Genomic DNA, 22,738 nt, shown 5'->3' with positions numbered 1-22,738 from the left:
GTGGTAGTGCAACACAATAAAAGCTCATTGTCTGTGTGAGCCAAATGTATTGCAAAGGGACCTTTACATAGCTGGTTTTTCAGTGAGCTAATTTTGCAAATTTAGATTTTAGTCAACTGTAAGTCTTTATTTATTTGTTGATTAGGCAATTAATACAATTAGAGGACAGCTAGAGATGTGAAGCGGGATCACTATTTTTTTTAAGCATGCCATGTATCAACACACTTTAGTAGGTGTTTTTTGAAAGCATACTAACCAATATATTGCAATTGGTAACCCCAGGGGGGCCACGAGGAATTTTGGGCCCCATGACAAAAAAATCTAATTGGACCCCCTCTGCGCAGGTGTTGTCACCACTTCTCTATGACTAGGGAGCCAGGGAGGCTACAGTTATGGGGAGACTGGGCTGCTGCTGACTCATCTGTTGTTAGTCTGCTAAAAGGGGCAGGGACAATGATTTAATATGAATATCTTGCTAAACGTTTCCCTGCACTGATTAAATGTTGATGAAATGTAGGCTAACATTAGTCTGTAGCTAGATAGCTTATTTCACTGTGGACATTAAGCCAACAGGTTAACACCACTCACAGACTAAAGGCTGCCCACCTTTCTTTGGGGTGGTCGGTCAATATGGAGGTTTACTTTTTGGTCAATGGGGATTTTTAACTTTCACTGCCAAAAACAAGTAAAAACAAAGAGATCATTCGTTTTATTATTATATTTGAAATATATTTATGCTCCATGATGATGATGGTTTATATAATGTATAATATAATATAATTTGATATTAGTTTATAATTATTTTTTGGGGCCCCTGTCAGTCAGGGGCCCTTGGAATTGTCCTAACTTTCCCCCCCCTATATGGCGCCCATGGGTAAACCCCAGTCTTAGTGCTGATTTACCACATTTTGCTGTGCCGCAAACAGGATTTTGGATGACGATGTGGCCAAGGACCAATCACTGAATAGATTTTCTTATTAGGGATTTTCTCAGATAAATTCCCATTGAATGGTGAAATTCCTAAGAGGAGTTTATATTCAACACACATTTAACCATAAAGAATTTTCAAGATATTACATTATGATATAGGCCTGCACAAAGTTTATCTTTATATGGGCGCCATCAAATGCAACTACACTACTCCTGTATTGGCCGCTATATGAACTGTGTTTGCTTCTGTCGCATTTTGGGGGTGGTGCTGTTGGGAATTCGATGAAAGGCGTGACAGTGTGTGGGGCTGTAAGTGGGGCTGTAAGTGCTATAATTGTTTCCATGACTATTCAGCTTATTGATGGTTATGACGGTCAAAATCATCAGCATTGCTGCGTTTGTCCTGTGGCAAATAAACGAAGTGTCGTCACCAGCTTGAATTGAACTGAAAACGCATTACTGCGCAGTCAGTGGTGAGATCACGTCCCTCACCAACTCGCTGACAAAGTTCATGGCTGCTGTCCGACCCCGTCTGATTAACTGCGCGTCATCAGAATTCTACCTCTCCTCTCCGCATGTCTCTGTCTCCACAGTGCCATCACAAGCCCTACTGGCAACTCCTAACCACTTCAGAGACCTCTTGAGCCCTCTTAAATAAATGGGAGTGTAAGAGTGATTCTTAGCTTTGAGAAATTTGATAACTTGCTTTTATTCTCAAGTTTAAAAGTAAATTTCATGAATTCTCAGCACTTAAGAATAAAATGGAAAAATAGTTAGAAACATTCTTCTAAGCAGATTGTGCTGTCTTGGTTTCACAACGCAGACTGATGCTAACATGAAACTGCCGCTGCACAAGATATATCAAGATACTGTGGTCTCTTCAGACTCAACATTTTTTATTCAGATAAGCACATAAATACATAGAAAGGTTTCTGATTGACTGATATGCACCCATTATCATTACAGTTCTACTAAAGCCTTCACAAGACAGGCGGCTTATACCAATTTCCATTGGCCAGTTCTTTGCAAAAAAAGCACCTGGACTTGTGTCTGACTCTGACTCTCTCTCTCTCTCACGCACACAAACAGATGTGGATTTTGACACTCATTTAGGTCCAGTTGTGAGTTCTCTGGTCTGGTTTCTCTTATCACATCTCTGCTTCAGGTGAAGAAAAAAAAAAAGAATTGGGTGTGTCAAACACTCCTTTATAGTCAAGTGTATCATGCTCATTGTTCAGACATGGACTGGACCAGGGCCATTGCACACTTGTTCAGGTGAGGGTACGGTCTTCATGATGTCACTCTCAGAGCAGAATCAGATAATCTTGACCACGGGAAAGTACTTGTGAGCTGAGAAGTCAAATTCTGGGAGCACCTGGGGATGCAGAAAAAAGGTTTTCACAATGTTGAACAGCTGTTTCAAAAGGCATGAACTGAACTTCAGACAAGCCTACCACAATAAATGTTGATTAAACCATATAAACATTACAAAAAAAATATGAATGTCTCATTTTTTTTGTGGCAGCTAAACTTTTACAACTACATAAAAACTGCTAATTTGTCTTGGATTTATTTTCCACAAATGTGGAAATTTGTCTTTGGCTTCACAGGCCGATTAAAAACTACATAATTAAAAATCACAGTACAAAAACAATAAATAACGCAACATACACAGTACAGACAATAACGGATGCGATTCCAGTGTAGAGACATGTTTATGAATTGAGAGAGGTTATTGCATTTGGTATGAAAGACTTTTTGTAAATGTTCTTAGTTGCTGCCGCTGCTCTATACAGGGTATATACACAGGAATCCTGAAGTAAAATTCAATACCTTTTTAAGACCTTTTCAAGACTTTTTCCAACATATTTCAAGACTGCCACGCCACTTTGAGCTGTAACCGATTAAATCTGCCACACACCTTTAAAAGGGATATTTTTGAGTTTTTAAAAGGAATTTAAATATATTTATAACATATTTATTACCTATATGTCATCAGGTTTTAACGCCACCTAACATTTGAGGCATTCACCAACTTTCTCAGTTGCCTATAACAGCCTGTATGGGCCAAGTGTTTTCTATGTGAAGGACTGGTCAGATTTCCTGCGAAAAGCAGCTGTCTTACATAAGCTATGACGTTTATACGCAATATTACAGCAAATCATGTGAAACACAGTGTAATTTTGTGTTTTAGTTGGTTTAAACTAGATAATGTGAGCTTGCCTGTAATGATATGTGTGATAACTTTCATCGACCACTTGATCAATACAACAAAATTCAAATAGGCCAGGAGGGAACAAAGATGAAAAATGCTCTAGGCTACATGATAGTGGGATACCAACTCGTCAATAATCATAACTGTTTACGCAGAACTATGAGTTCAAGATTTATAAAGTTTGTTACAGCACATCAAGCTTTTTTTTTTAATGCTCCATCGAGGCTGCGATTGATCTGTTCACAAAAAGTGACATTAACATGAGCATCGGCTTTATGAGAAGTTCAACGTGTTTCAATAAAAGGCACAGATTTAGCTAAATAGCCAGCTAACGTTAGCCAAACAGGAACGGGGCTGTTCAGGTGGCCACAGAGCGACCGGCCAACCGGGTTAATCCCGTTACTCCTGATCGCCACTCCGACTATGTTTTGGACGATTAACATTGCGGGTCCGGCAGGGTGGGAGATTACGGTCGGTTGTACTCGTAAATCATTTTCTGGTTCGCACGGATCTATTTTTTGGAGCGTTTACCAGTGAAATAGGCGCTCGGTAGATTCCTGCGCCCAACGTTACAGAAACGAATCACAGTCGCTACTTACTGCCTGTCTAGTATTTTTGACTATGCATTATAAATAAATACGTTTACCTACACTTTTAGCAAACAAACTTTTGGACAAACAGGATTTTCACATTGAAAAAAATATCTTCAAAATTTAATACCTTGTTAAATGGCGATTAAGACTTTTTAATACTTTTTAATGGCCTTAATTTTCACAAAATTGATTTATTACCTTTTAAGACTTTTTAAGACCCCGCGGACACCCTGTCTATAGCGCCTTCCAGAGGGCGTGCACAGGATCAGATTAATTATCAAATTATTTATTTATTTATTTTTTGATTTTAGAACTGTATCCACAGAACCAAACGATAATCCAGGGAATGTTTTATTGTGTTACCTTCGTCTCCTTCTTGTGCCCTCCAGCCAGGAGCTTCATGACTACAATGTTGGGCTTGGCCACCTTCAGTATACGGTTCACCTGTTATCAGTAATTAACTGGTTATTGATAGTTGAGAACATCAGAAAAGGTAACTTCATTTAGAGCAAAAAAATGAGACTGCTGTGCTTTTGAATGCTGATATACAAACTGATTTACGTACAAGTAGCACAGGTGTAGATGAGAATGAGATAAATTCGTACTCAAGAATCTGGGGACTCGTACTGTAGACCCTTAGCAAATGAAAATCCAACACGATAAAACACAAAATAGGTTTCCTTTAAGAGGCGGCATTTATTTTACAATGGTAAACATTTCCTGACCTCAGGGTCTGGGCAGGGCACATTTTCTAGGATGAGCTTGGCCTGCTGGAAGTGTTTGCTGGCGGCCAGGTAGAGGTCAGCGGAGCCTGGCGGAGGATTGTACTTCTTCAGATCAGACATCTCCTGGTGAGGGCAACAAGGGCCGAGAGAGCAGGAGCATGTCAGACATAGGGCAAAAAGGGAAATGATTAAAAAAGGAAAGATACAAGTTGTTAATAGGAATATGGTGAGAAAAAATGGGGAAATTAAAGGAAGAGAAGAGCGGAGAAGAAAGGACAAGAATAATGGGTTCTAAGGAAGGGGGGGACAGAAAATGTGGAGTGCCTGCTCCAGTACCTTGAACTGGATGTAGTGTACAGGTGGGGGGGTGACCACACTGTTGAAGGGGGCGAAGCGATGCTCATAGCGAACCTGCTCGCTGTCCAACTCAAACTGAGGCTTACGCACCTTCCCGTCCATATCCAAAGCCACCATAGTCTGATGAGAGAGGCAGAAGCAGAGAGAGAATGGATAATGCTGCAGTGTGTGTGTCAAATTGGAGAGAAGAGGGTGCATCTGAAGCGGTGTCCTACCTTGTACATGCCAGCACACATGTTCTGGTATGCTTGACTCATTGTAATCTCTTTGCTGAGAGGGCGAACTGCAGAGGAAACCCAAACAAAAGATCACACTTCCTCATTTAATGACATGGCATTTCTGTGCAGACGTTGGTTAATATGGCGTGGTCAGCCCGTACGCTACATTAGAGTGTACCTTTTTTCTTCTTCTTGGTCTTTTTGCTGCTGCGTCCTTTCAGCTGCTCCTCCAGAATCCGTTCCTCTGCCATCTGTGAGGAGTCGGCCCTGCTCAGAGTGGACATCAGCCATGCGTACAAAAACTCCGACAGGTACCTGCGGCCAAAAACAAACAATTATCAGAGAACTGATTTTCTGTGCTTTCACTGTGAGCTTGCGGCTGCCAGTTAGTGTCAGCAGTTACCGGTAACATACAAGTGTGTGTGTGCGCTCACCAGTAGATGTAGTAGTACTCATGCATGCTGTACAGCTCCAGTTCAAAGCCACTTAGCAGGTACTGGATCATGATCCTCAGGTTATGGTAGAGGATCCAGGTGCCAAGACAGGCTAGATGCTGTCGCTGAGGCTCAAGTTTCATCAGCAAGCTATGCAGGGCTGCGTCCACCTTCTCTGCCTGCAGAGCACAAAAGAGTTTAGTCGTTGGTTTATGGGGCAATGTGTCCATTAATATGTAACTATAATTTTCGGTATCTCCACCTAACAATGCAAAAGCAGCGCTATCGTGCTTAAACATCGTAAAGAATCACCTCATCCTGCAGTGTGGCAAACTCTTCAAGAATGTGACCCAGCTTGTCTCTCTGTCGAGCTCGGTTGTGTCCGTGGATTTGAATCAGACTGCAGAACGGCTGTAGGGAGAATTGACAAGACACAAACATACACAAATAACACACATTCACCACTTGTATGTCCAGGGATATACTCAGTGGTTCACCCAAAATTCACCTAAAATAACTGAATGTCCTGTGTCATCTCATTAGATGCCACAGCTCTCTTTTGAGGAAACAATTTCACAACTTTCCTCCCAAATGATTCACTTTTAAGTCAACTACTAAAACAAACCTACGCTGAGGTGGAAGCAGCCCATAAGGTTCACTAAGTAACTGAGGCGTGACAATGCATTACACACACACACACACACTCTCATCAAATACCCCGCTGGTATAATAAACTGGCCAAAGGAGGCCATAGAGGCCACTTACATCAACACAAGAAAGCTCCTCACAATGCATTGAGGGTTTCACCTGAAATCCAGGACCCTGAGACTGTACACCAAGCGTAGCGAGGGCTAGTGAGTGTCAAGACCACTGTCCAGGATGAGACAACAAAGATCTAGGAGTACATCAGGAAGATGGCCCCCAAAGATGAAGGGCTTACTGAATACCTCAGGCAGCAGAAACCCGAGGGTGAGGACAAAGAAGACAAAGAACTTCACGGCATGTACCACAGACAAATAGAAGAAATGGCTGATATCAAGAAATCCTACCAGTGGCTGTGGGACTTCAAGATCCAGACTGACAAACAGATGACGGCTAACCAACCAGACATCGTGTTGATCGACAAACAGCAGAAGAAGGCTGCAGTGATAGATGTGGCAATCCCAAGCGACATCAATATCAAGAAGAAGGAACACGAGAAGCTTGAGAAATACCAAGGGCTGAAAGAGGAGCTAGAAAAGATGTGGAAAGTAAGAGCAACAGTGGTGCCAGTGGTAATCGGAGCACTGGGGGCTGTGACCCCCAAACTGGGAGAGTGGCTACAGCAGATTCCAGGTAAAACATCAGAGATCTTTGTCCAGAAGAGTGCAGTCCTAGAAACAGCTAAGATACTACGCAGAACCCTCAAACTCCCAGGCCTCTGGTAGAGGACCCGAGCTTGGGGATGACACATACCACCCCACAAGAGGTGAGACGGGGATTTTTATACACACACACACACACACACACACACAGGGGTTAAGTGTCTTGCTTAGAGGCACATTGGTGGATGTATCACAGTGGGAATTGAACCCGGGTCTCTCACACCAAAGGCATGTGCCTTATCGCCACCCCAATGCACAAACTAACTGTAACTTAGAGTACAGGTAACGTACCCTGGAGCAGTGCGTAACAAAGGAGTCAATGTAGTCCTTGGCCTGGTGGTTGTTAAACAGACAACACCTGGAGAGACACACACATACGCACAATAAGCATCGAGAGACACAATAAGCTCACTCAAGAGAGTTTGCATATTATTGCATATAAAAACAAAGTTCCAAATTAACATTAGCTAACATAAATACTTGAATGACATCACATGATTCACATGTTAAGTGTGCCATTATTTCACTGATGACAGACTTACTTGTAGGAGAGGACAGGTGGGCTGACGAAGTATCTCAGAGCATCTTTAATCATGTCCTGCATCAGGTGGGTCCCGAACACTTTCTTATTATCGATCAGGAACGTTGTCTGGATTTAGGAAAACCACCTGTTTAGCTTTTCTATACTGAGTTTTAAACTGTTTTCAATTAAAAGATTATGTGATATCACCCACAGGTTTTATTAACTGTTACACGTATATAAACTTCTAAAACTGTTCGCATATTTCAAAGAATCTCTCTGTAGGCATCAGAGAGAAAGCAGTGACTGTTCGGAATCAAAATGGCAATTATGAACTCACCTGAAGAAGAGATCTGGAGAGCACACAGGGAGACTGCTCACTGAACTCACAGAAGAAGTCCTGGGAAAATATATAGTATGGGTATTCAAATAGTTAGTGAAATGGTAAAAGCTGCTTATCTAAGGTTACTGGTTCAGAATGTAAAGATGTAAAGATATTGAAATGTGTTTACCAGTATGCCGTGCAGGTTGGTGGTGTTGATCACGTCACAGACAGTCTTGATGCGTTCTATAAGTTTGCCAAAGTAGGCCACCATGTCTTCCCTCTTAATGATCTTGGCGTAGCGAGGAAAGGTAGGTGGCAGCAGTCTCTGGTTTACCAGGGGCTCAAAGCCCATCATGATGGGGTGATCTGCAGCATACACAGAAGAAAACCCCATAAAGGATAGGATAAGAATAGCCTTTGTTGTCTGCCTTGGGAAAAATTGGTCTTGGCCATTCAAGAGGCCACAGGGTCTGGCAGCACACAACCATGGCACACGAATAACATTAAACATATACAGTCAAACAACACATAACAGTGCAGCAACACATAACACTTATATTACTGCATGATATACAACAGTTACACATTCACCCACAGCAGCCGTAGTGGTAGATACTGCACGATATAGTTGCATGATACAGTATTCCCCACAATAAGCAAACTGTAGATATTGCGAGTGTGTGCCTGTGTTAACAAAAAGTCAAAAAATAAAAAATAAAAAAAGAGTCTTTCTCAGCTAAATGTTGTACAGTGGAGCAAGATAAAAGTTTTTATGTTTTTAACAGACATCAGAGGCAAAGGAGGTCCATTTAGATTGCACTGTAGTGCAATTAAGGATGCACCGATCCTCTGACAAGGGGGCCGATCTATTCAAATAAATTTCCCGCGTACTATGCAATGTGTAGACCCGAACATTTTGCTAGGGGAGCTAACATAGCATGGAGGAAGCTAAAAACAAGGGGTCAGCAGTTTGGCTACTTGCAATATCTGCAAAGCCAGTGTTTCGAGGCGTGGCAGAGGCACTGCCAAATATAACACAACCAACTTAATCGGGCACCTGCAGACGCATCATGCCAAAGAACACAATAGATAAGATAAGTACATCATAATTGTAAACGTCTAGGTTGCCATGGTGAATACGTAACTGTATGGCTGGAAAGTAATAATATGTGTAATAGATGCACGATTTCATGTTTGCAGACGTTGTCTCTGTGTGAACACTGATCTTATGTTGTTATTGGAAAGTGTTATGGGAAAGTCAATTGACCTGTGTATTTCAAGTGAATGCGATATACTTATTGTGCTAGCCATAACACGTCTGAATTATCCAGGTGCAAGCAGATAAGTCAGTGTGTTTTTGTGTATTCGTTCTGTGTATTAGTTATGTTTTGTCTGGCTACAATGTCCTACAGGGTGCTGTATGTATGTTGCATTTCATGTTTAGTTGTCCTGACTAATTCCTAAACTGAATCATACGCATGTGTAGTGTAATATATATATGTATGTTACCTCCTTTAGTGGTGTCATTCTGTGACTGGATGCCGTGCTGAATACTGGAATGAATGGCTGATAAGAGATCAGCTGCCTGAACCACAAGCTTCTGGGCCTCGCACACTGAGCTGGTCTGATAAAAAGATAAAAACCATAAACAAAGACACACACTAAAACAAAGAAGAAAATGACCAATTTAACATACAGGTGGCTACAAGTACAAATGTAATACATTCATCTTCACTGCTCTGCAATAAGCAGAAGATGTGGTAGTCATTAACGCTGTCATTAACTGTCAAGGTCTGTGTTGTTTTTTTTTACCTCTTTCTTGGTAAAGGTGATCAGTGCAGTCAGTAGAAGGCGTGTGAACTTGATTCTATTGAAAAGTGCCAAACACTGCTGATGCTGGAAAAATAAAAGTATGAGAACATTAGAACAGGCTCACGTGTACATGCAAAGCTATTAATACACGTATTTCCAAATTAGTCTTTGGAGCTCCACAAGGCACAAGAAATCACCGAGGCTGGATTTTAGTTTTGTTTTGACCAAGACAAAGTCCATTTTTGGGTATGTTTTTTTTCCCTTCCATCATTATTATTATTAATGAAATGAAACAGGTAAAAATTCCCACACTCTAATAGACACATAGCAAATTATAACAGGCAGAGACTGAGATGAAGGGTTTAAGGTTTCATTTGTGGCTGAAAAGGAGGGATACTAGGCTCAAGTAAAGAGTGGACTCAATCTGATTTGCTACTTGTAGCACTAAATGTTTTGTCACAAACAACTAGTGTTTAGCTTTCAGATGGTCAAAAATGTTATTGAAAAACATGCCTTTTAACAAAAAAACAATCTGCAGCAAAAACTCCACAGAAAGAGGATTGGCCTGACTTACCTCCAGCTCAACCTCTGGGTTTCGCTGCTCACCCTGTCGACTACGGGTGCTCTGAGGCAGTAGAAAAGAAACCAATAAACAGTTTAATACTTTTACATTTGTATCAGCAGTGTTTCACTGAAATGACTGTGGCTCAAACTGGCAAAGAACAAGCACCTTAACTTTCCTCTGTAACTCATCCTCCACATCTTTCAGCATACCTGGTGGGAAGAACAAATGAGACAGAGAGATGATGAGAGATGACATCAGCTATCAACAGTATTAATCTGTAATTGCTTCAGTTGTCCACAGTACACGTGAAGCCGTAGTCTTGATAAACTATCACAATTCAGTACTTGTACCTGTCACCCGCAGGTCTGTGACATTATTGGCCATCTTGAAACCATAGGTCATGGCCTGGAAATCCTCCTACAGACACATATGTGGTAAGTCATCGTTCAGACATAAACTTATGACACCGAGTTATCGATTACCTGACCCATGAGGAATGTAAAAGCCTAGGCAACAACTCAAATACTGCCACACACATTTGCAAATGTTGTAGTGATGTGTAACTTCCATCCATTTTGATGCCCCCCTTTCAGATTTCAGAACAGTACAGTATCAAAGATGCACACACAGACTGTTTTTAGTTGCTTACCTCCTCGAATACAGCAGCCTTGTTGACTTTCTCTCGGGCAATGTCGCACACCTTTAGGATGCCCAGGGCAAAGGCTTTGAGGGCTGGCTCTTCAATCAGGTCGGGGTTATGGACGTATAGACAAGTGAATACAGTCTGCGCCAGGGAGTGACCCTCCAGCCATGTGATCTAAGAATGCACACAAACATGCACACATGAGTACTGGATTCCCCGTAGTGGTGCTGATCTAAAATTAAATGGGCTTTGATGACGATTTTAAAATCCCTGAGACTTCCCAAGAGTTTTCTGTCAGAAAGTATTTTCGTAACCCACTAACACTGCGCTCACTCTTATGATGTGCTTGTGGAGGGGTGCTACTCAAAAAAGAAAATGTGGCCTTCGTGTGTCAATCAAATGCAAATCACTGTATTGTATACAAATCCCACACCGTTTACAGTGTGAAAAAATGATACTCACCAAACAGCAGAAACATGTGTCTATGATCCCGATGAGTTCAGGATAACTAAGGTCTTTCACCTTGATGGCACCTTCCTAGAATAAACACAAGAGAGTAATAGAATACTTAGACCTAGGTGGTTAATTATATTGTTTATATTAAACCAGACAATACAATCAGAGCTGTACATTTCAATTAAGAAAATCAGACTTTCTGTCTTACTTCCTGACAGTTCACCGTTTTCACTGTACAACGGTGACAGTGACAGGTTAGCGGTACTGTACCTTGATAGCTTGTTCAAAGTTGAGCACTTTCCTGTTGACCTGGTTTCCAATCATTCCTGCGTCCATCTTAGGATCCATCATCTCTATGGCTGACATGGCCTCAAACAGACCAAACCTGCCACCATAGCAGAACGCTTAGTGTCCAATTTATACGTGTGTGTGTGTGTGTGTGTGTGTGTGTGTGTGTGTGTGGTGTGTGTGTGTGTGTGTGTTGTTTGTGTGTTTATAAAAGGTTAAACAAATCTTAGATTCTGAATACTAATATCAATTGTAACATTTATGGACTGATCCAATATGTGGGTTAATAATAATGGTTAAAGGACCAGTGTGTAGGATTTAGTGACATCTACTGGTGAGGTTGCAGATTGTAACAAACTGAATACCCCTCGCCTCACACCCTCCTCTTCCAAGCATGTAGGGGAACCTAAAGTGGTCATGAAACTCACAAAAAAGCGTAAAAGGTCCTCTCTAGAGCCAGTGCTTGATTTGTCTGTTCTGGGCTGCTGTAGAAACGTGGCTGTTCAACATGGCGGACCGACATATTGGATCAGACCTGCTCCCTCTATAGATATAAACGGCTCATTCTAAAGTTAATAAAAATCAAACATGTTTATGCAAGGATTAACAATCATTTCGTGTTTCACTGCAATTACTCTGTCTTGTCAATGCTATGACATTCCTAAAGCAGTATTTAGATTTCTGGACATTAAACCTCTCTACTGAAATCAGCATTGATACATTTTTTGGGAGGGTAAGCAGACTGACTCACGTCACCTAGCAGTAAGTGGAAAATGTGTTTTTGTCATTTGAGCGAACTGCTCTGTAGCATTCTGTCCTACTCACAGTTTGTCATGAAGCAACTCTCCAAGGTTCAACTCTGCATGAATAAAGCATGAGGACAAAGAAGAAGAACAGGAGAAACACATCAGTCCATTTCATAACCGCACACATCAGCTCACACACAAACACAAGCAGAGACTGTACCTTTGCATGCGCCCTTAAATTCATGTGTAATATCAACCCAGTTGGCATTGTTCTTCATCTTTTCTGGGATGCCCAGCCCCCAGCCAGCATCATCATCCTCAACTGCTGACTTCATCACCATTGTGACTACTAAAGACAAACAAGGAGAGGAGAGAGAACTAGGACAAAGTGTTCATAATGTTACAAAATACCAGCTATTACAAATATTTTTTAACAAGGGGAAAATGTCAAACTATTTTGTGACAGGTTGGGACTCCCGGGCTTGACTGCAAAACTGATCATGTTGACAAAACATTAATTTAGGAAATGAACAATACTGCAACTCCAAAACCAGCATACCTAAATGGAATGCAGCTATTATGTATTTATTATTACTTGTAGTTAATTAAACCTGTGTTTTAGAAGCCAGACTGCCCACAGTAAGACAATTTTATGAGATATAACATCTTTGCACTAAATGAAAACCCAGCACTACATGATGGGTTAAAGTCAGAAGTCACTGTGATTTCAGCCAATGAAGATGCTCTGGTCTCATAGCATTGCAATGCAGTAGTCAGCTGTCTTTATTAATCATGACCTGAAAAATACATTCACACAATAATTTCTTCACTATATCCACTAGATTTTCCAAAAGCTAGCACTCTCCTGGCTAATCAAGCTATAAACATGCAACACAATCTGCAGTCAGATGGCATCACATACTCAGACGTTGTCTCCATGTGAACACTGATTAAACTCTTATGTTGTTATTGGACCTTATTGTGCAGTGAGGGTACGTCAATTGACCTGTGTATTTCAAGTGAATGCGATATACTTATTGTGCTAGCCATAACAGGTCTGAATTATGATATGTCTTTCATTTTGTTGCAAGTTCATTGGAACTTTCTCATCTTCTGTTTCAATTGTTCTCGGTCCAGGTGCAAGCAGATAAGTCAGTCTGTTTTTGTGTATTTGTTCTGTGTATTAGTTATGTTATGCTGTATGTATGCTGTATGAAACCTTTACACATTAGTGTTTATACTTGACCTGTACTCCTGGAAATCTGGACAGGCAGTATGTTATGATCTAGGGCAACAGGGAGGATTAACATCATGCTCTGTGAACCGACTTGAGAACCTAAAAAGGTGTAAACTGCACGCACTGGAAAGTCTCCACCTTTTAAAACAAGAATTTCAGTACTGTGGCGGGTAATCCACCCCTTCCCCCACACACATACACACTACTGTACAATAGATTTATTAATCTTTCTTATCCTTACATGACTGTGTTTATAACACACCTATAATATATTCCGAAATAATAATAATTAATAATTTTACTTCTCTAAATCATTTTAAATTAGATTTATGTAACTACTTGAGCTAAGAGGTAACAACTGCAGTGATATTAACACACTGAAATCGATTTTACCTGATCACATGAAGGTAATTTATAATTACAGTTAAAGAAGATATTGAGGCATTTCATTCAGTCTGGCATTGGAAGTCATCTCACTGAGAGAAAAAAAGAATTTAGCTAACATAACAACAAGTTTATGTCAAACAAACACAAGAGAATAAGTCTGTGAGCTTATTTGGCTATTTTTCGCAGTATTATCAACACCAGTGTAAAGCTGACCCAAATTTGCAGTTCAAGTTGCTCATGCAAATATTAAAAAGAGATGAGATGCATAGGACATGTTTGCTACCGATCACCAACGTCAAAGTAGCTTGTAGTACCGTGTGCTAACATGCTAATGTTACCCACAGTGGATGTTTACCATGAACAAAGCCTGAATATCGACAGTTTAACTGGTCATTCAATTTGATCAGGTATACAAAACATGAACACTATTATCAGAAAGCCATATTTTCGTTGTAAATTTGCACGTACCTTAGTATTTTCTATTTACCATGTAGCTAATAAGGAGCTCTTCAAAGACTGTACTAATTGGCGCATAAATTAAACGTCACTTGCCACTGTGAACCTGGGAAATGTAGTCCGTATATGTGATACTAAAGCTCCAGCCCCAAATGAACAGCGTATGGCTTAAAACCTGGCCAGTGAAGGTATAAATCTATATTAATTTTATAGGAAGTTTATGATGCACTCATATACAGTCTATGGATGCACCTCGGGAGCTTTCCGTCCCCGTCCTAACTGCGCCTAAAACCACACAGAGAAACGTACTCTCGCGTTTTCTTACACCGACAGCTGGTCTCATCACAACATCAGCAGGGCGTTTCAGGAAACGCACACAGCAGCAGCCCCTCTTATCTTGGAATTGGTCCTCCCTGAATGGGACAGCAGTTCCTTTCCAAACAGGTTTGTAACATCCTTATTCTTGTTGGCATAATAAAGGCGTGTTGCTTTTGCTAACCCCGCTTGTGTGCTCTTGATTTAGCGCACATTCACAGCATATCCCTCCGTTAGCTAGCGTGCTCTGGCAGGCAGGCGGCCGTTAATGAGTGACTAGTCCAGCAGGTGCAACGGCCAGCAGCCTCAGCTAGGTTATCTCTCTTAGCATCTTGTAAAAACAGCCTTGCGTAGCCGTGTATTTAGCTAACAATAGCCTGATGACAGTGACTAACCCAAATGTCCCTTCAGGCTGGTGTTATGATAATAGCTTATCTTGTAACGTTAAGACATATCTTGTTTTCTAAATTGATTTTGGATTCTGGTTTGTGGAAGGAGGCATGTAAGCTGGCCCCACAACATGTCAGTTTTACAATTGCTTTGTAGAAAGCTTCAGATCGATTATCCGCAGTAAGGCTCTTTACGGTCTAGCCTCTGTTAACCCCATACTTAGCTGAGATCCTCAGGTGTGTTCATCTAGTAACTTACCTGTCTATTATTTAGAAAGGGGTGGTGGGCTTCTGTAGTCTGACTCTGCAAACTTTGCAAAAGCCTGACTTAGTTAAAAGATTATTTTATATGCTTGATGGGTAAAATATGTCATTGTCATTTGAGCACATTGTAACCTTATTATAAAAGTCCCATTTAAAAAGACAAACAAACGTTATCTTTATCTGGCACTATTGATGTTGACAGATGGCCTCACATTTTACTACAGCATTGTTTGTGATTCATCTTCTAGCAACCCATAAACCCTCCTGTATTCACTGTCTGACCTAATCTAAAACTCTCGGGAGACCTGCTGTTTGAAAATGCATTACACTGGGCTGTTTCTTTAGTCAATTGCTAGAATCTGTTGCTGAATGATGCAGTTTCCTTTTTTGAAATACGTTGTGGCCGATTGTCATTTGATGTAATGTAGCTGAACGCGAGTATTGCATTTTTCAAACGTGTTCAAATGACCTTGTCTGCAGGTCTTTTGTCTCTAGACATTTGAGATCTGCAGGGCAGCCCTCTTTGTTTTGTGTAAAATCAGTCAGGAGGTTCAGTGTATCTAATAGTAGGTCTGACCTGGTGCAGTCAATATGAGCTATCAATCTGCGGCTGCAGGTTGTCCCAGCACTCCCTGCTAGGCATACACCCTGGACAGTCATTAGTTTCTTACAGGACTAACACACATGTGCGTTTTAGATTTAGCGTTATCTGGTTTTGGCATAGTTGCAGGGCTGTCTAGAGCCTGCGATTACATCAGAGGGAGTTCAGTGGGATCTCTTTTGGCACAAGGGGTAAAGGTTGATTGTGCTCATTTCTAAAATTGTGCAGAATGTTTATGCTTGTCCTTTTTTTGTCAGCGAGGTCTTGTTTTCTTTCTCTTGCAGATGACATGAAATGTTGATGTGGGAAAAATGAACAAACCCAAAATGGCCACAGAGAAAGGGTGAGTTGCTTTGTTATTTTAATGTGCATAAGCAAACACTGCAGGCTGTGTGATGTGTGCATGTGTTTCTGTGTGAAAGCTGCTCTGTCACAACCATCTGTTCACATATTCTCTCACTGTCTCACACTGAATGCTTACCTTTACCCTCCCTGATGTAATCCTGATCTTGCACTAGTCTGCCTTTTTAACTGTCTGCACAGTGTCCCTACTGTTTGTTTTCTTGTTGCACTGTCATTGTGTGCAGAAGAAAGAAAATGTGCAACACAGCAGAAAATAAGTTGGACTTGCTTAAACCTTTAATATGTATTTGTCATGATGATCAAAAAAAATAACACTCATCTTTAATGCAGTGGAAATAGGCTTAAGGAAAAGCACTTTCAGTGTATTTATCCTCATCAAATGTGCACATTTATAAGTTCATTTTCTAGTTAATCTGTGTTAATCTATGTGATTTATGCAGTGTGTTTATTTAAGCTTTACTTCAGCGTTTTCCTTTGTCCATACTTACTTTGGCATCACTTTTTTCATCATTCTTTCCATTTATCCATTTTTATCTCACACACACACACACACACACACGCACACACACACACACACACACACACGCACACACACGGGCGCGCGCTCTCTGACTTTATAAGGACATATGAGAAACTTGGCTCCACCAGCTACAATCACAGAGTCTTGATTCTCTCTCATGTTTGCTGTTGCTGTACCAACAACTGACCTCTAACCTTGTGTTTCCAGCTGAGTGCCACTGAGCTAAGATTATAAGAAGAGGATGGGTCACTATCCCAGCATTAGTGAAGCGCTTGGAGACTCGGCTCAGTGTTTTTAAATGTGGAGTGCCAATTTGTATATTTTTTAGCACGATATTTCAGAAAAGGCTATTTTTGTCGGTTATTCATATGTTGTAAGACATACTTGACTCACTGTGGGCATATAAGGGCATTTGAGCATATGACGGGCTGTTTTAGGTTTGTTCTCCAGAGAAACACAGTGCTAGCTACTTTGACACACTTTTGTGATAAAACGGATCCATTCTTCTCTTATAGTCCTCGGTATGGAGCAGGAAAACATGACAGATTTCCATTTACTCTGTTGGTAAATACAGCATCATAACTCATTACGCTGTGTCAAGCTATAACGGATCTCTGATCTTTCCAGATGGGCTTGAATATGCAATATCCTTTATTTCTTTATTTATCTGTTCTTCCAAATGCCAATACAGGAATGCATTTATAAATCGTGTGTCATACAGTCTTCCTAAAGCTAAAAATGTGTGTGTGTGTTTCCAGTGTTCCCAGTAACTCCAGGGTACTGATGCTCTTGGGCCAACTGGAGAGGATGAATGGAGAGCCCATGGTGAGGGATGTTGAAATGGCAAGACAGATCACTGCAAAGATACTTCATCTCATACAGACACAGGGTGAGAGCAAACACACGCATGTGCTTGCGCACGCGCGCACACACACACACATACACACACACACACACACAAAATAACATGTATCTACTGGACTCAAACAGAAACAATAAAAAATACTAAATTAGCATTTTTCTTGTATTATAGCATTTGTTCAGAGACCAGGGTGTGATGATGATAACAATAATAATAATAATAATTAGTCATTTAGCTGACACTTTTATCCTAAGTGACTTGCAATTGCTATATATTTCATAGCTTGCTCAGGGACACATTGGTGGATGTCACGGTGGGAACTGAATCGGGTCTCCCACACCAAAGCATGTGTCTTATCCACTGCACCATCGCCACCCACAATACAGTGATATCTGTATAGCAATGTTTAGCTACGTGTGATAACCATAATGGGCAGTGCAGCCACCTCTTGGTACTTACGACTATAAAAAAAGTACAGTATAACCATTAAATTGCATTGCTGGCAGTGCCTCATACCTGAATAATATCCATGCATTGTAATAATTATTATACAATTGTGTATAAAAAGTGAGTTGTGTTTATTACATATACAACAGCACATAAGAGATACAGAAACATCTCTCCTCCACACACACAAACAAACCTACCCACACTGATAGTTTCAGGTTAATATTAGCTAACCTACCTGGCATTAAGAACAGGCACTGAAAGGCACAGACAGTCTGTATATTGATTTCAAAGACTCTACAGATTTATTATTGCACTCCTATAATGTAATTGTTGCACTATCAAAATGCATCAAAATATTTTGTTCATTTTCACACTCGTGGACTTCAGCCCCAACAGACGCTGACTCGAGTCACAAAGGGCTTTATACTTATTCACATATGCTGTAGTACTCCCCAACACCTGTAAACGGACTCTGAAGTTAAAATGTCTGCATGTAAAGCATCAGCTAGTCAGGTTGAGTTAATTACTTAAAAACGTGTTCACGGCTGTGTAAATAGAGATGGGTTAGTGCACCGTTAGTCAAAGTGTTGATGGATTGAGACGGTGTCTCCCGATCTGGTTCTCTGATTACTCTTTTGAAAGGGAGCAGAGAAGAAGATCTGACAGCAGAAGAAGGCGGCATTGTGCTCTGTCGCTGTGTAAAACATACTGAAACATGAGTGTGTCTCTGTTAGCAGGATGCCTCTCTACCTCTCTGAGCAGCTGGCATGAATAGAAATTACTGATGCAAGCATCATTGCTCTAGAGCTTTAACAATTAGTTTAAGGGGGAATGGTTAGTTTTCAGTGGCCACTAGCGGTAAGGTTTCAGATTGCAATCACTACATTCCCAACCATCTGCTCGTGCGCACGTTCAACCCAATGACCGGGCTAAAACAGAGGCCGACACACTGTGGGCAGTGTCACACAAAATGCTGGAAGCTCAGGTATACTCCCACTGCAACATTACTGATATATTTTTATCTGCTTGATCAGCTGTTCAATAAGTATTTGTGTGTCTTTCAACGGAGAAGCTAAGAAATGTCATCATAGCTACATTTATTGGGTGATAACAAAAATGGTTGAGAGCAAGACTGAATATTATAAATTACATTGTTGCCAGACTTTAGTATAACAGTTAGACCGTGGTAATTAAACCAATGGATTTCATGCAAAATCTGACCCAATTTCTTCATATAGGAAGCAGCATAGTGGCTGTTCCAAGCAACCAAGAAAGCATGCGAATGGAACAATGTTATGTGAGGTTACAACCTGTTCACAAATAATAATAAAAAAGTTATTAATTTCATTAAAATACTACATATAGCCCTTAATTAATTTATCAAGCAAAAATGGAAAACATTGTCTGGTTACATCTTCTCAGATGTGAAGATTTGCTGCTTTTTTCAATGTTACATGTTTGTAAATTGAATATTTTTTAATTTTCGACCACAATTTGAAGACATGCAAGACTCTTGGACATTGAGGTGCATTTTTGTGCTACTGTTAGGACATTTTATAGACTAAATGATTATTTAGTAATTAGAAAAAAATATAATCAAATCCACATTTGTGTTTGTATCTTATATTGATTTAGTGGAGTCTTTGTACGAAGGTACATTGTGGAGGGAAAAATTCTGCTGAAACATTACTATTTTAAGCCTGCTGCCATACTTTGAACTTGCTTCAGAACTTCTTCCACTTTTCTTCTGCCCGTAATTTGTTGCTTCCTCCGACTTCAAAGTAACTCGTCATCATGACTGATGGGCACAGTGGAAAGGCTTCTGTCTGTGACCCTGTCAGTCTTAATGTGTCAGCTGTTCCTCTCTCATCTGCTGCTTGGCTGTCGGTCACTGTCCGCCTGCAGCCTCAACTTGAAATGTCTATGAGTGTGACATTGGTTAGGCGGAAGTAGGGGGTCTGTGACCCTTTTCACAGTAACTATACACCCGAGGACAGACTTTGCTGTACTCTCGCCTCATGTTCAGAGTATTAGGAGCTTAGGAGGCCGTTAGAGATACCAAGAGAACGAACGAAGATGACGCTGAGAAAGGAAAGTCAGGAGTGGCAAGTGGGGTAGCTATAAACTCATATATCTGATTAATTAAGGAAAATATAGAAAATTACTACACCTTTTTGGTGTGTTTTAGTGGAGAATAAATCCAGTCTTAGAGGCAGCAGTAATGTTTTTTCACTCTCATTTGCAGTCAGGAATTCAGTAAGAGAGAGAGAAAGAGTAGAGAACCCGTGAGGAGAGGTAATCCTATACAATTTTCTATTGGAGCAGTTGGCGGTGTAGTATATACTATTGCAGCTTCATAGTGTCCTGCCCCTGGTGCCCCGGTGTGTTGGTACACAGTTGGAAAGTTGAACATTAGAGGGCTAGAGAAGTACTAGTGAAAGTTTCAAAGTGCCTTTAAGCTTCATATAGGCTATCAATCTCTTTAAGTGTTTAGATTCATAGCAGACCTGCACTGTAAACCTTTTTAGGACTGCAGAGGCAGTGAACCTGGGATTTTGGAAAAATAGGACATCTTTTCAAAGCGCTGGTGAATTTTGAGACCCTTGTTATGAAATGGAGTACCGCTACACCAGGAGATACTGTCAATCTGTGGCCTCCCCGGACCCTCCAGGTAGGGTCCAGAATGATAAAAATCATCTAGAAAAAATGTTTTATGTATTGTAAATGCTTAACATAAGTCATATTTAACCTGTCAGACTCGCAATAGCATTATCTATGATGACAAGTCAAGTGGCACACACATTTTAAACATTTTTAAAGACTTTGCTCAGATTAGATGAGATTGGGAAGTTTGATTAGAACAATCACTCTGACTCTTAACCTCCACAGTTCATGTGGAGTACGTTCAGCAGTAAACCTTTGCTGACTAAGAAATACAATCACAAGACATGATGGTTCAATTAAAGATACGTTTAAACATTACAGTTCATTATGCCGACCACAATTATCTGCTTTACTCTTCAGTGCTGTCATAAACCTTGGTTAATCTTTATTGAAACACAAATATTAGTAAAATAAAATCATTGCAAAATACAGTAAATGGATAAAAATTGCATCAAATCATTTTTACTTTTTTCAGTGATTTTTTTCAGTGATTTCAGTGGACAAGTGCTGAAATGCCTTTTTTTTTTTTTTTTTGTAGAGCTTTAAAACGTCTGGCTCGACAGAAATGATTTAAGAGGTCGCTGCTCTCCAAGGCGCAGAACACCTGACACCTTACTTTTCCATATTCCAAATAATCCCCTGTGACATTGTAACTCGTCTTTGATGGTCGACCCAAAATATACAGGACAACCTGCTGTGCTTGGAATAACAGCCCTCACTTTGTAGTACTATTTATCTTCACTTTTCTAAAATGTTTACTTTGTTGTGTGTTACAGAGAAGACCGGAAAAGAGGTGATGTCCAAAGGTTCCAGTGGCATGGAGGTCATCCTGGCTTCATTGGAGGTCAGCTCACTACATGACAACACTCTGACAAAAGTCATATTTATAGGAGTACGCTTAATGTTAAAGTCTTTGTGCTAAACTAAGCTAACGGGCTGCCTCATATTTACTGTACAGTAGTGAGAATTGTATCAATCTCTTATCTAACTTTCAACAAGAAAGATAGAAAGGTTGTCTCCCTTTAAGACAACCTTCTAAAACCCAGTAGACATCCTTGCTGTGAGCTCACTATATAAGCTCACTGTTTCAAGCACTGCATGCGGTGACATAAGAAATGCATACATGCCTTTGTGTAACCCTGGAGAAAGAAGAGGTAATTGCACAAATGTCTCAAATGTCTATAATTCAACATATAGACATTTATATTATTTAACAATTCTACTTTTTGTGGCTTCGACAGAACAACCGGGATGTCCAGACCACTCTGAATATTTTGTATATTCTCAGTGAGCTGCTGACTGTGGGTGAGTCTCTCTCTTTCTCTCATGGCCTATATATATATATGGATGGATGGATGGATGGATGGATGGATGGATGGATGGATAGATAGATATAATCTTTATTTGTAGAGCACTTTTCAAAAACAAGTTACAAAGTGCTTTAACAAGTGTAAAGATAAAAGCAAGAAAACATTGAAAAGACTAAAATACACGTTTAAGATAAATATAAAATAAGTAAAATAGAATAAAATAAAAGGGATAAAATAAAGTTAAATAAGGTCGGGAAAGGCTCTCCTATAAAAGTATGTTTTAAGAAGGGACTTAAAAGAGTTCACTGACTCAGCCGACCTGATTTCCTCGGGCAGGCTGTTCCAGAGCCTCGGGGCCCTGACAGCAAACGCTCTGTCCCCTTTAGTTTTCAGTCGAGACTCTGGAACAGACAACAGACCTCTGCCCGAGGATCTCAAGGTACGTGCTGATGCGTATGGGACTAAAAGGTCAGAAATATAACAAGGCGAGAGGCCATGAAGAGCTTTAGAAGTGATCAATAGAATTTTAAAGTCAATTCTAAAACATACTGGGAGCCAGTGTAATGAAGCTAAAATAGTGGTAATGTGGTCATATTTCTTTGTTCTGGTTAAAAGCCTGGCAGCTGAGTTCTGGACAGTCTGGAGTCGATCAATAGATTTTTGGGTTAAACAGGTGAAAAGGCTGTTGCAATAATCCAGGCGTGATGAGATGAAGGCGTGTAAAATGGT

The 22,738-nt window shown here is 40.4% G+C and overlaps 2 protein-coding genes across 5 annotated transcripts in view; one reads left to right on the top strand and one right to left on the bottom strand.

The window, feature by feature from the left end:
* Positions 1-1,809: 1,809 nt before the first annotated feature.
* Positions 1,810-14,529, bottom strand: naa35 (N-alpha-acetyltransferase 35, NatC auxiliary subunit). Of its 3 annotated transcripts, XM_046034110.1 has the most exons (25): positions 14,284-14,529; positions 13,822-13,904; positions 13,438-13,476; positions 12,412-12,540; positions 12,271-12,304; positions 11,428-11,542; positions 11,164-11,238; positions 10,708-10,875; positions 10,409-10,475; positions 10,224-10,267; positions 10,068-10,118; positions 9,494-9,577; positions 9,191-9,305; positions 7,869-8,047; positions 7,697-7,756; positions 7,379-7,485; positions 7,128-7,194; positions 5,785-5,883; positions 5,473-5,651; positions 5,217-5,353; positions 5,036-5,103; positions 4,800-4,940; positions 4,464-4,586; positions 4,102-4,182; positions 1,810-2,305 (listed from the first exon to the last, which is right to left on the bottom strand). In XM_046034110.1, exons 4-25 carry the CDS (start codon positions 12,530-12,532, stop codon positions 2,246-2,248), a joined length of 2,175 nt encoding a protein of 724 aa, XP_045890066.1. In that variant the 5' UTR covers positions 12,533-12,540; positions 13,438-13,476; positions 13,822-13,904; positions 14,284-14,529; the 3' UTR covers positions 1,810-2,245. The 3 variants fall into 3 exon arrangements, with proteins under 3 accessions (XP_045890066.1, XP_045890067.1, XP_045890065.1); XM_046034111.1 differs by lacking the exon at positions 13,438-13,476; XM_046034109.1 differs by lacking the exons at positions 13,438-13,476; positions 13,822-13,904.
* The window catches only part of agtpbp1 (ATP/GTP binding carboxypeptidase 1), a 34,318-nt gene continuing 26,037 nt past the window's right edge, over positions 14,458-22,738 (top strand). The window contains exons 1-5 of one of the 2 annotated variants that reach the window (XM_046034108.1): positions 14,458-14,715; positions 16,125-16,183; positions 17,482-17,612; positions 21,476-21,543; positions 21,941-22,004. In XM_046034108.1, coding sequence (XP_045890064.1) covers positions 16,152-16,183; positions 17,482-17,612; positions 21,476-21,543; positions 21,941-22,004 — 295 coding nt within the window. In that variant the 5' untranslated portion in view covers positions 14,458-14,715; positions 16,125-16,151. The remainder of the gene's footprint in view (positions 14,716-16,124; positions 16,184-17,481; positions 17,613-21,475; positions 21,544-21,940; positions 22,005-22,738) is intronic. The other variant, XM_046034106.1, reaches the window with a different exon arrangement.

The sequence above is a fragment of the Micropterus dolomieu genome, linkage group LG21 (assembly GCF_021292245.1).
Source record: "Micropterus dolomieu isolate WLL.071019.BEF.003 ecotype Adirondacks linkage group LG21, ASM2129224v1, whole genome shotgun sequence".
Taxonomy (NCBI): Eukaryota; Metazoa; Chordata; class Actinopteri; order Centrarchiformes; family Centrarchidae; genus Micropterus; species Micropterus dolomieu.
The sequence above is the reverse complement of the archived record's forward strand: the minus strand, read 5'-3'. Positions and strand labels throughout refer to the sequence as shown.